General features: G+C 39.2%; 1 protein-coding gene across 1 annotated transcript in view; it reads left to right on the forward strand.

The window, feature by feature from the left end:
* Window positions 1–9,561, forward strand: part of LOC110163389 (olfactomedin-like protein 2A) — a 47,199-nt gene extending 37,638 nt beyond the window's left edge. The window contains exons 6-8 of the mRNA XM_020928343.2: window positions 1,777–2,097; window positions 2,492–2,677; window positions 7,483–9,561. Coding sequence (XP_020784002.2) covers window positions 1,777–2,097; window positions 2,492–2,677; window positions 7,483–8,096 — 1,121 coding nt within the window. The 3' untranslated portion in view covers window positions 8,097–9,561. The remainder of the gene's footprint in view (window positions 1–1,776; window positions 2,098–2,491; window positions 2,678–7,482) is intronic.
* Window positions 9,562–12,032: the final 2,471 nt, after the last annotated feature.

Raw genomic sequence — 12,032 nt, forward strand, 5'->3', positions numbered from 1 at the left:
CTAGTATCAGTTGATATTGGTATCAGTAGATTAAAGTCAAGTGTTGAGAAAAAACAGGATAGCTGCAACCCTAGTTAAAAGTCTGTGATCTAAACATGCACTGTGTAACGTTTCTGGTTATGGATCCACCACTTGTTGTAGAAATGTTACTGCTTTGCCAAGAATGTTCCACGGGATGCATTTTTAATATATATCAATTAGAGGTGTTTGGAAGAAATGCATTCTCACTGTGAGCAGGGTCGCCTCTCCACAGATCTGATAGATAAGTCCAATGCAACACCGTGGAGCATTCCAAGCAAAGCCATAACATCTCCATGGAAACAACCAGAGACTCTCCAACAGAAAAGCCACATTTTTATGCCACAGTTTTATGTTTAAGATATTCAAGTGCCTGTGGGCGAGTTCGCTATGATGCAAACGTGTACCTGAGATTGTGAAATTTCAGTAGAGAGTAAAGCTTTTAAAACATGGCAACCCAATCTCTCTCTTCTCTTCTAAAGCCTTGACACTGCGTATGACTCTTAGCACGAGCCAAGCTTCATTCAAGTCAGATGAAGACAGAGGAAGCGGCTATTTTCCTTGCACTGCATTGCTAATGTGTGGTCTTTGATGTGAGCTTCTACAGCAAAGTTAAAATATGTCTCCTGCTGTCACCGGGGATCATGGAGAGGACTGAACAAAATGAATGCACTGAAATACGAGACAGACGGTATCTAAGATCAACACAGGGCATCAGCTGGAGCTCTGTCTGACCTGATCATGGACACTCATCAATGTGTTTGAACGTTCTACTTGTTTAATCTGTTTTGTATCCAGGACTTTTGATAAGAATCACAGCGGGAAGCCCTAAAAACTCAGCTTCAAATAACTGCATCTCATTTTTGTCTGTTTCTTTATTTGTGTTTTGTCTGTTTGAACTGTGTGCAGAGTCTTTGAGTGCCAAGAAAAACGCTATACAAGTGTTATGCATTATTATATTTTTGTTTTTCTGACGATACTAATTAGATGTGTGTTCAAATCGATTCACTTTTAAAAACGATTTGTTGACAGTTGGCATTTTAAATTTCTTTTCTAGTGGAACCTACCAGGATGAGTGAGGGATTACACAGAGACCCAATCACATACGCATTTATTATACCCACTGTACCCACCCAGACTTTCTGAATCCCGCGGTTTGAATCCCGCTCTCTAGAAAACCATCATTGGTTGAAGCCTGACATACAGATTGGCTGGTGTGATTCTACGTCCCACAGATGAATGCTGTCGTTGTGTCCTCGGGCAAGACATTTAACCCACCTCACCCCCAGTGTCTGTGTACATTACTGTATGAATGTGTGCGTGAGTGATTCCTTGATATAAAGTGCTTTGAGTGCCCTGAAGGTGGAAAAGTGCGTATAAAAATGTGACATTTACATTCTTTTTGTTTTGTTTTATATAATGTTATTGCACTTTTTGCACAAATGAAAAATGAAAAAGAAACAAATTCTGTAAATATGTTTTTAACTTACATGGTGTTGCTTTAAATATATACATTTCTATTATTTCATATGTTCCCAGAAGTGTTTCCTAATTGGATTATTTTATGAGAATAAAATATCTTCTTTGGATATTGGTCATACAAGTTAAATATGTAACCATGGTTGTGTGATTTTTGGTGGTCAAAAAGGCCATTTGCACATATAGGTGGTCATATCTACAGTTTATCCCAGTCAAGTGGTTGAAAAAGCAACTTAACAATATGTTTTTTTAAAGATGTCCCTGCTCTTGTTTCTTTAGAGAACTCTGGCAAATCCTACACAGTGCACCACCATGTGAAGGAGACCCAGTCCGAGGACGGAGGATCTGAGATGGTCCTAGAGACTCTGGAGGCCACCGAGGAACCTGAAGCTCCTCCCACCACTGAAGCACCTACCACCACGGTCTCCACAACAACCAGCACCACCACTACTACAGAAACAACCACTACTATGGCAACCACCACAGTTCCCACAACAACAACCAGCCAGACATCCTCATCCCCTGAGAAACCAGCGCCCACCATCGTCCTGCTGCTGGACAACTCCAACAACAACAGCCGGCCCAGTCTGCACAGAGCAGGTACACAACACTTACAGTATGTGAGACCTCTGCACTTCATGTGGTGGCCACATCAGCTTGTCAAAACCTGATTTCATCAGATCTCAGAAGCTAAACATGGCCGGACCTGGTTAGTACTTGGATGTGAGACCGCTGAGAAAGTCAGGTGCCACAGGGGGGCACTAGTCACAAAATCTGCTGTTGTGTCCTTAGGCAAGGCAGTTCACCCACATTGCCTAGTATAAAAATGCATCCAGTATGCATTAGGGTGAATGCATATTGGAGTTTTCAAATGTTGATATATAAATGTTACCTGATGTTTGTTAAATCCCTCAGTAGTCCAGGTAGGATCCATAACAAAGGTTGCTGTATACCTGATGCGTCATAAAAAATAAAACATTTGATGTGATTGTAGGTAAAATCATGAACTGTGAGGGCACGCTGGCCTCCATAGAACAGCCTGAGAAGCACCACAGCTATGGCCGAAACGAGGGCGCATGGATGAAGGACCCGCTGGCCAAAGATTCCAAAATCTACGTCACCAACTATTATTATGGCAACAATCTGGTGGAGTTCAGAAACCTGGACAACTTTAAACAAGGTGGGTTATTCTGCTGCTGAAATGTGCAAACACTATTTGCTGTTTTTAGTCAATTGGTTTGCTTACTCACCAAACTGTGACTCTCAGCTCTGCAGTACATGATAATATTGACCAAGGTCCAGTCATAGCAACTTGGAACAACACATTTAGTGCATTGAGTGGATGAAAGACTGCGCTGTTGAGTACTTTTACAATTGAGTATCATGATGTTTCAGATGACATCACAATATTTTATAGAGCAATAATATTTATTACAGATGCAATAGGGTCTAGTAGTCACTAATTAAGTAAAATTTTCAGTTTCAGCATTTCTTAGTTACTCATCAGTGTGAGTTGGGAAAACTGGCTCTTTTCAGGACCATGACATCATCACATTCTACAACCTGAGAACTGCCAATTACTCAACTAGAAATAAATTAGTTTGAGTACTTCGACTTCGGTGGTCAGATTGGTCCAGGATATTTTTCCACTATAAAAGATTAGGTAACTACTTGCTGGGCATTAGACAAAGAAGGTAACTGCTTGGAGCCCCCTAAGTACCAGGGCCCCCAGAAACTGTTAGTACTGCAATTTCACCCTATATGGCCACAGAAAAGAGGCATGTACCAGTAGACAAGGTTCATTTCTGATACAGTAACTTAATCTAACGTATATTGGGCTAGAATAAATAAGTTAGACATGTCCTTGTTTCGTCAGTGCTATATTTGTTTTGTGCGGTGAAATCAGGTTTGAGGACCCACTGCGATGTTCAGTAGGCCATACCAAAAGACCTTGCAGCATCCCTGACTGTAGCCTGGATTAGTCATGCTATTGTCTAAACATATGCTTTGAAAAGAAATACCAATAAGCAAGCAATTTTTCTCACATTTACTTCAAAAACGTGTCAGAATTACCGTAAAAGCTTGAAACTTTCCTAGTGATACACCAAAAACGCGCATTTACAGTATTAACTACAGACAATAGACTTCTTCGACATTTTATTGCTTCAACTGTATAACCAAAATAACCTTCAAAGCTTATGCTATTACAAGGGAAGTACTTAAATTAACGGTTCAATGTACGTACGCAGACATCGTTCTAAAGTGGACCCAGTATCACTTAATAATAATTGGACTAAACTGTTTGACTTGGCGCTGGCTGATTCTCCCGTGGCATGACTGATGCTAATTGGTGGTGAGTGATTGGAGCTCTTGGGGGCTGTGGTGGAGAGAGGGAGAAGCGAGCCGTGGAGAGAGGAAAAACTAACTCCAGACCAATATTTCCCAAACACAAATCAACAGAGACATTTCATTTCTCTGCGGAACGAGAGTACCGTGATCCTTATGCTCGAACAGGCTTTAGGTCGTATTTATTCAATTCTGCTTTAAGTATTACCGGACGGTTATCAATAAAATGGTAGCTATAAACGGACACAAGAGGGAATGGCTGTCCGTTCTTGTACCTGTAATCTTTCACATTGTAGCATGAAATATATCTTTGGTTTTTCACTTTCTTTTTCCTTGGAATCCTGCACGTTAAATAAAAAATGTAAAAATCACCAACTTTGCTTGCTTACGTTGCTTGCCCCTACGTAGTTGTTATGATAGGATGATCATAAATGTTCATGTTTTTACAGTATTGATACTTCGCAGCTGATATCATCAACATTCCCTGGGGGTGTGATGCTAACTGTAGGCTCTGTTCTGTCTGAGGCTTTGTTAGACTTAAATCCAAGCTTTATTTTAACACAATCTGACCAAACAGAACTGACGTAGCTGGAACAACAACGGATGAGATGATCTGTGCGCTTAAACAAGTCTGTCGCACATAAAATTACAGTCACCAGCTACCGTTGGCCAGCTGTTTTTCAGTTAGTCACTCTCATCTTGCTTGAACACTCGTACTGATCAGTTAAAATCAGTTGTTTAAATCCATCTCATATAAATAAAGTATCAATATTCGTTTTCCATTATACAGGGAGTCATGTTACTATGTGTAAGTTTGTATGATTTTTAGCCCTTGTTTTATTATTTGTACATTTTTAGTTCTTTTTGTCCATACTTTTTATTGTGTTATGTTGAGTTAACACAAGTTGGGCACACTCATACATCCAAATGTTTAGAATTGCTTATTTTACAGGCTCAAAGAATGTCCTCTTAAATGGGACATTCTTAGAGTAAAAAAGACAGTTTAGATACATAATAGTTCTGGATACATGGATAGTTTTTGTAGATATTAGAAACGCTTGGACTCAGAGCAAATGATAATGTTTTTACAACACCAGGCTGTGTCCACTCTGGCTTCACGCAGCACTAACATGGTTTATTTAGCCTGCTACTGAAAAAACAGATTGTATATGTTTTGTGCCATTTTCTGGTCACTAATATTATTCTCTCAGGAAGTTAGATTTCGATACCGATAAGAGTTTAAAGCTTTGGGGTTGCACTAAAACAACTATCTGCGTGTACCCCTCCTCCACCTCATCGCTCTACGTCCCACAATGCACCACCAAACCCCCAAAATCCGGCCTTGTGGCTTAATCCCTGTCTGTTGTGCCTGGTTCAAAGCAAAGGCCAGAGCACATGTCAGAGAATAGAGATACCAAGTCAACTGCACGCAGCCGGGAGCTAGCCACACGGCACAGCTCCTCACATTCAAGTGCAATGAAACAGCCCATTGTCCCAAAGGATCAAGATCAACAAGACATGTGCAACAGACCCAGCAGACCTCATCTTAAATCTTGTGTAATTATGCATGCTGTTTTTTTTTTTTTTTTAATAGTTAGGGTTTTAGCATTGTTATTTTTAACCCTAAAAAATGTGTTTTACTCTAATGTACAGTCGTCGATTACAAAATCCTAAGGGAGAAATTCATCACCATTTAAAACTCAAAATCTGATGAAAGAAATTAGCTTCCATAGATAACAGTAGTTCCCTTAATTGTGACCGCTGGCAGATACCACTAAAAATGTCACATTCACAGGACAAATAAACCTTTCTTGCTTTAGGTCCCATCCACACTAGTATGTACTCGAGTCATTTCGTTGCGGCTGCAGTGTTCGTCCACACTAATCTGATGGAAAACGGCTCCAGAGACGGGACGATGTGCTGTCAGCTCCCACAAATTCATCTTAGTACAGATCTTATCTGGCACTTTGTGGACACCTGAAAATGCTGATACACTGATGTAGATCTATGCACCGCGAAGTAATTCATTGTCAAAATGCTAAGAGGCTAGAATAAATGTTCATTCATAAATACGATCTACGTGTATGACCTACAGACATATAATCTCTGAAAAATTTAAAATGAATCATCTCCAACACGATAGAAGCACAGAACAGACTCACCATCAGCAGAACACCCTTCTGTCACAGAAAGAACACTCATACTCCACTGTGTCCGTGTTTTTGAGTCCGACAGAACCTGAACCGCATCAGTGCACAATAGTGAGCATTTTTTTGAGCACGGTTTTATGCAAATTAGCCATGCGGTTTTAAGTTTTGTTTCTGTAAAACGTAAACAAATATGCGCAAGGCTGTGTGGATAGGGAAGGCTTGCGGACACAGAAATGATGTGTCTGGACGCAAATCATTTCCGATATGGTGACACAGTGATAAGGTGATTCATTTCAGTGTAAACATAGCCTTGGAATGATCTTGAGCTGTATCAGAACAAGTATAAGAGCACCACATAGACTAGTATACACCCATGGACCACTATCTGGACGACTGAAGGATTACATGGATATAAAGACACATGGTCATATAAAAGAAATGAATAAGATTTAATGTTGAAAATGACATTTTATTCCCTACATAAATAGTGTTTTTAATTATCATTGTGGTATCAAAATTGGTATTGGGTCTATTCCTTAGTATAGTAATTGAGTTTGAAACTGTAGTATTGTGACATCACCATAGAATCCTGAGAGGGAGACTAAATGCCAGATTGCTCAAATATGCATGAATGAAACAAAACACATTTCCAGGCCTAACATGGCTCAAAAAATGTATTTATCAAAGCGGAAAGAATTAAACTGATTAATATCACAACAAGTGACCACAACTCCAAAATATTGGAATTTACAAGAACATTGCTAGTTTTGCTCCAGTTGGGTCATTGCCTTCATGTTTAAATGGTCCAGCTCAAAACCCCAACAGACTTTTACTTGAGTCTAATGCACTGTGATTCAACTTGTGCCAAACACTACAAAGGTCTAAGGTGGACTACATCCAGGGGGAAAAAAATAACATGACTGAACTTGACTGCATCACATTCTTATCAGTGTTCATTTGTTTTTCTTAAAATGAGATTGAAAATAGTAATGAGTGATATGATAAGAAAATACAAATACTGGCCTGTCTGACCCAGGTTTAATCTACTAATCTATCTTTCTGGAGTGGATTAAGAGCATGAGTCATCTCTGGAAGATGAAAAGGGAATAAGAAACCACTATGAATTAATTCATCAAAATTAGTCATTGTGTATTGCTTTAACATTGTATAAATTCATAATAAGAATAAAGTATTCATTGGGTTGCATTGGCTTCTCACTCTTTGATGATATTGTCTATGATGAACCTCATCATAGGCCCATAGTTCTTGGTACATTGACACATTAACCACATTTCGATACTAAATAACAGACTTGATACCAATTTTCATATTAAAATGATTTTATAAGCCCTTTTTTAGATATATATATTGTATTTTTCAGGAAAAGTAAAATTCGAACCAGTTATTTTCTTTTCAGTGTTTATACTTTCTTCCAAGCTTGATCCTTTCCTATCTGATCAATAACAGTGTTCTATTGTGTGTGTCCCAGGTCGCTGGAGTAACCTCTTCAAATTGCCCTACAACTGGATAGGAACTGGCCATGTTGTCTACAATGGAGCTTTCTATTACAACCGCGCCTTTACCAAAAACATAATCAAGTACGACTTGAGAATGCGCTATGTGGCTGCCTGGACCCTGCTTCATGATGTAGTTTACGAGGACACCACCCCTTGGAAGTGGAGGGGTCATTCGGACATTGACTTTGCTGTTGATGAAAGCGGTTTGTGGGTCATTTACCCCTCTGTGGACTACGACTACAGCCAGCAGGAGATGATTGTAATCAGCAAATTGGACCCAGGGGACTTGTCTCTAAAGAAGGAGACAACATGGAGGACGGGCCTGAAAAGGAACTCCTATGGAAACTGCTTTATCATCTGTGGCGTTTTGTATGCTGTGGATGTGTACAATCAAAAGGATGGAGAGTTGAACTATGCCTATGACACTCACACTAATACGGACGCTATCCCAAGACTGCCTTTCACAAACGAATATGCTTACACCACTCAAATCGACTACAACCCGAAAGAGAAGGTGCTATATGCCTGGGACAATGGACATCAGGTGACGTATAAGGTGAACTTCCTTGAACAAGAGGGAGTATAGTGGACAACCTTGTCTGGTGGCAGCCATGTTGGACTGAACATCTTGGACAATGGATGAACCTCCTCCAGCCTTCAATTGCATGCTATTTGAACTCGTGACCTCAAAGCCAACATGCATATCTCAAACATGCAGTGTATTTCGGATCATAATGGGTTATTGTGGGAATAAGCTCATAGGTTGAGGTAAGGGTTAAGAGGAAGAGTTATATGTATAAGAGTGGGTATGTTTGATTCAGTTTCAAAATTCTGTAAGATTTTTTGTATTTATTTACTTTTTTAGTTTGGTGAACCCACTGCAGCTCCTAAAGAGTAGTTGGGAAAATAAAAGTTTGTGAAAGTGCTTAGTTTGTTTATTGTTATGTTACTAATATCTAAACCATGCACAATAGTGTAATATTCCAGTGAGAAACATCTGTTCTGTTGAAAGAGGACTTTAATGCTTATTTACCCACTAAAACAAATATGTATGAAATTCAACAATGGAATAGCAAGAAACTAAATTGCATTTTCGCCACATCTTACATCCTAAACGATTGATCCAGCTCTTCCTCCTGAAGTCTTACCTTTACCTATTTTTCTAAGACAAATCTGTCTTTGTAATGAAATTAACTGAAAGTTTGTTTATCAATCCATCCTTTCACCAAGCACTTTTTGTTTAGCTTTTTGTTGTACCGGCCTCAAAATAGTTTTTGTGTTAACAATGTGTTACTTAAAATATGACTTCCCAGAATAATACACATGCTTGTGCTGTATTTTGTCAATTTTACATTTTTCTGTAACCCTGAATTTACACCTGGAGCTGCAGCAACACGTAATGTAGACAAAGGTCAATTTACAGCGGAGGCAAAAGAGCTGCTCCTGCAACACTAGCCTCTGTATATTCTCATGTTTAAACACCAAACTGCTTTATATTGCTTAAGTATTCATTGTTCATCAGATGAATCACTTTTAAAACTATACAAAGTTATTGAGAGGGATGATGCTTTACAGAGCAGTAACAAGCTGTGGCTGTGGTGCTTACATTAAGTAGTTACTTACCATCGAAGTTTAGTTGTCTGCACCACACTCCTGCTATTTGTCATAAAATGTTTTATATTTCTGGATGGTACGGTGTTTATGCAACTGTAGTAGTTTTAGGGAATTTCCTGTCTTGCCCCTGCTAAAAAACCTCAAGATGCTCAGTTGATGCTGAAAAATTAGAACGTCAGCCTGTAGCATAATTACGCCTGTTGGACGTGTGTATAACACTGCTGGTAAAGATTTTCCGACTGGTTCAAATGAAAATCGAGTCCTGTGTGTATGCTGTGCTGCTGTGCTTACGCGCTGTTGCTGCTTTGGTGTAAATTGGGGTAAATTTTAAGTTTTGTAAGAAAGCCATGTGTGTTGTTAAAATACCACTATTTGTCCTAGTTTGTAAGATTCTGTACATTTTTTGTCAACTGTATTTCAAAATGTTTGCAAATAATAAAGACATCTGTTATATTAAATAAAATTCTGATGAAAAGTCTATTTTGAGTCTTGTTTTATGTTTCTCAGACCTATTTGTATAATGTCATTATTTAGTACTTCTGAGTTCCATTCACACAAACCCTGCATATTTATCTTGAGAGACCAGAGCGCGGTCTGAACATGTTCAAAGGAGGGAGAGTGAATTTATAGGTAGAATGCTTAAAGCTGTCAGATAGGAAGCCTCAAGGTAGACCAAAGAGAAGGTCCAGAATTTGAACCAGATCTTTGTTGAAAGTACAGCCCACTAAAAACATCACACTAGCTGTAGGACTTTGGTAGTTTGGCTTAATTGACCAAAAATGGTATTTGTTGATTAGTCATTTTATTTAGATTATGAGGATTTATATGGGATTTATATTTATATTAGTTTTTTAAATATTTGAATTTAAAAAAAAAAATGCAGTTTGGCTCAAATACTTTAGCCATGCCTCCTTTTTAGTTAACTTATCAATCATCAGGGCATGTCTTTATTTCACCAAATATTTCTTTAGTCGACTACACCTTTAGATCTCCACCCTGGACCTTTGTGGAGTGTATTTATTTATGAATTAGGATCTCTATTAGATGTACCCGAGAGTTAGTTTACAGTTTTAAGTTCATAAAGACAATGATATAAATAGTATATATAGTATTACTTCATTGCTGTGAGGCAAGAAAGATGAGCACTATGAATCAGTTTTCGATGTGTAAGCATGTTCAACAATTTACACAGCTCATTTTACTCTGTTTTGTGTGCTGAACATATGACTCATAGATTTTGACAGGGCTCTCATGAGTTTGAGGTTAAAGGTGGCCATGTTTTGTCTCGTTCCCAAAGTACTGAGAGAGGAGCAGTGCGGGGTCGTGGTACTGGGGCACGGCTGTCTGATTTCTTGGCTCTGGTTAAAATACTGGTTCTCTGAGGGGGGATGACTGATATAAACCGTCTGCTGAAAGGTGGGTGTGCCTGGGCTATGCATGTGGACCTCATATAAGGGAAATATCATCTATTTTTTAGGCAATCTGGGTGTTTATCTCAATAACTAGAGCATGGATGGCAAGAAGGATTTTTATAATGGAAAATTAGGGATGGAAGACAAATACAGATGGTTAGGTAGATAGATACTTTATTGATCCCAAAGGAAATTCAAAGTTCGGTGGCAACAACATAGAAACAAACATAGCAACATAGCAAAGATATTTAAAGTTAGCAGTCTATCCTCTGACATCTTTCATGAAGCTTCCTCCCATGGCGCTGAAGAAGACACTGAAGATAAATGTCTTTGAGAAAGCACAGCCTGCTCTGTCCCTTTGCGTAGAGCAGGTCTGTATTCGCATACCAGTCCAGACTGTGGTCGAGCTGTAGGCCCAAATACTTAAATACTCTCTACAACCTTCACAGTGTCCCTCAGTGGTCACAGGTTGCAGCTGTGGCCTGCTTCTCCACATGCACATATTATATTCTGCTACTATTACTAAAAGTACAATACAACATTTCTATATTTGTCTTGTGCTTGTGTTACATCACTAGCCTGATTCATCAGCAGGTTTCATGTAGTTGAAACCTCGCAGCGTTAGAATTTGTTCACTCGACGGTAGGCGGGTAATTTTTTGATTTAACCAATCGCTGTGATTTGGTCGTGACGTATGTAATGATCCAAATCCTGTAAGAAGAAGAGCAATAACGTCTTTCCTCTTGAGAAAATTCACAAAACATTCTCTTTGTTCCGGCTTTAAATCATTGGTCTCTGCAATCGTTGACAACGCAGAATGTCTGGCTTCATCTACATCCATCTCGACCGTTTTGTTTACTGTTGTGTTGTACCACAAAAGGGACCCAGACAGGAGCTTGAGTTTGACTTCCAGGGTTCTTGCAAACCGTCTAGTGTATTCCGATTTCTGAGATAGTCACTGGAGAGAAATGAAATTGACCAGACGCAGTAGGTGGCACCAGCCTGGCTATTACGTCACAGCCAGTGGGACAAAAACAGAAGCTTTGAATGTTTGGCAAGTTGGTGTGATAAGAAATTATGCTTTCAGTGACTGTCACAATTGAAACAGAACTGGGTGTAAACCTGGTCCCTGTGATTGAAGTGTGGTGGGTTGAATCTCCCAGATGGCAATAACCAGCATGCTTCTTTGCCCCCCCGTACGGTCGGTTGTTTAGCAGACTTAAGTGTTCTCTGTGCAGGTACATGTAGTGACTGACATTAGCCTGAATTTGAAGGAAATGCTTATTAGCAACGTCCAAACAGACATGATGAGAACAAGCAATCAGGAACTGTGCCATTGAGATGTAATCAAACCATTTTTTATACAGGCCTTAATAGTGCTAATGTTTTGAGCACACTCTTTACACAAGTGTTATTCTTTCCTGTATCCTCTTTATGTTTATTTGTAGAACAATCTTTCAAACACTGTCATTTGGGAGTCAGCCACACACTGCACG

The sequence above is a fragment of the Boleophthalmus pectinirostris genome, unplaced genomic scaffold (genome assembly GCF_026225935.1).
Source record: "Boleophthalmus pectinirostris isolate CB_2022bp ecotype Guang Dong unplaced genomic scaffold, ASM2622593v1 HiC_scaffold_4, whole genome shotgun sequence".
In the NCBI taxonomy this organism is placed as follows: Eukaryota; Metazoa; Chordata; class Actinopteri; order Gobiiformes; family Gobiidae; genus Boleophthalmus; species Boleophthalmus pectinirostris.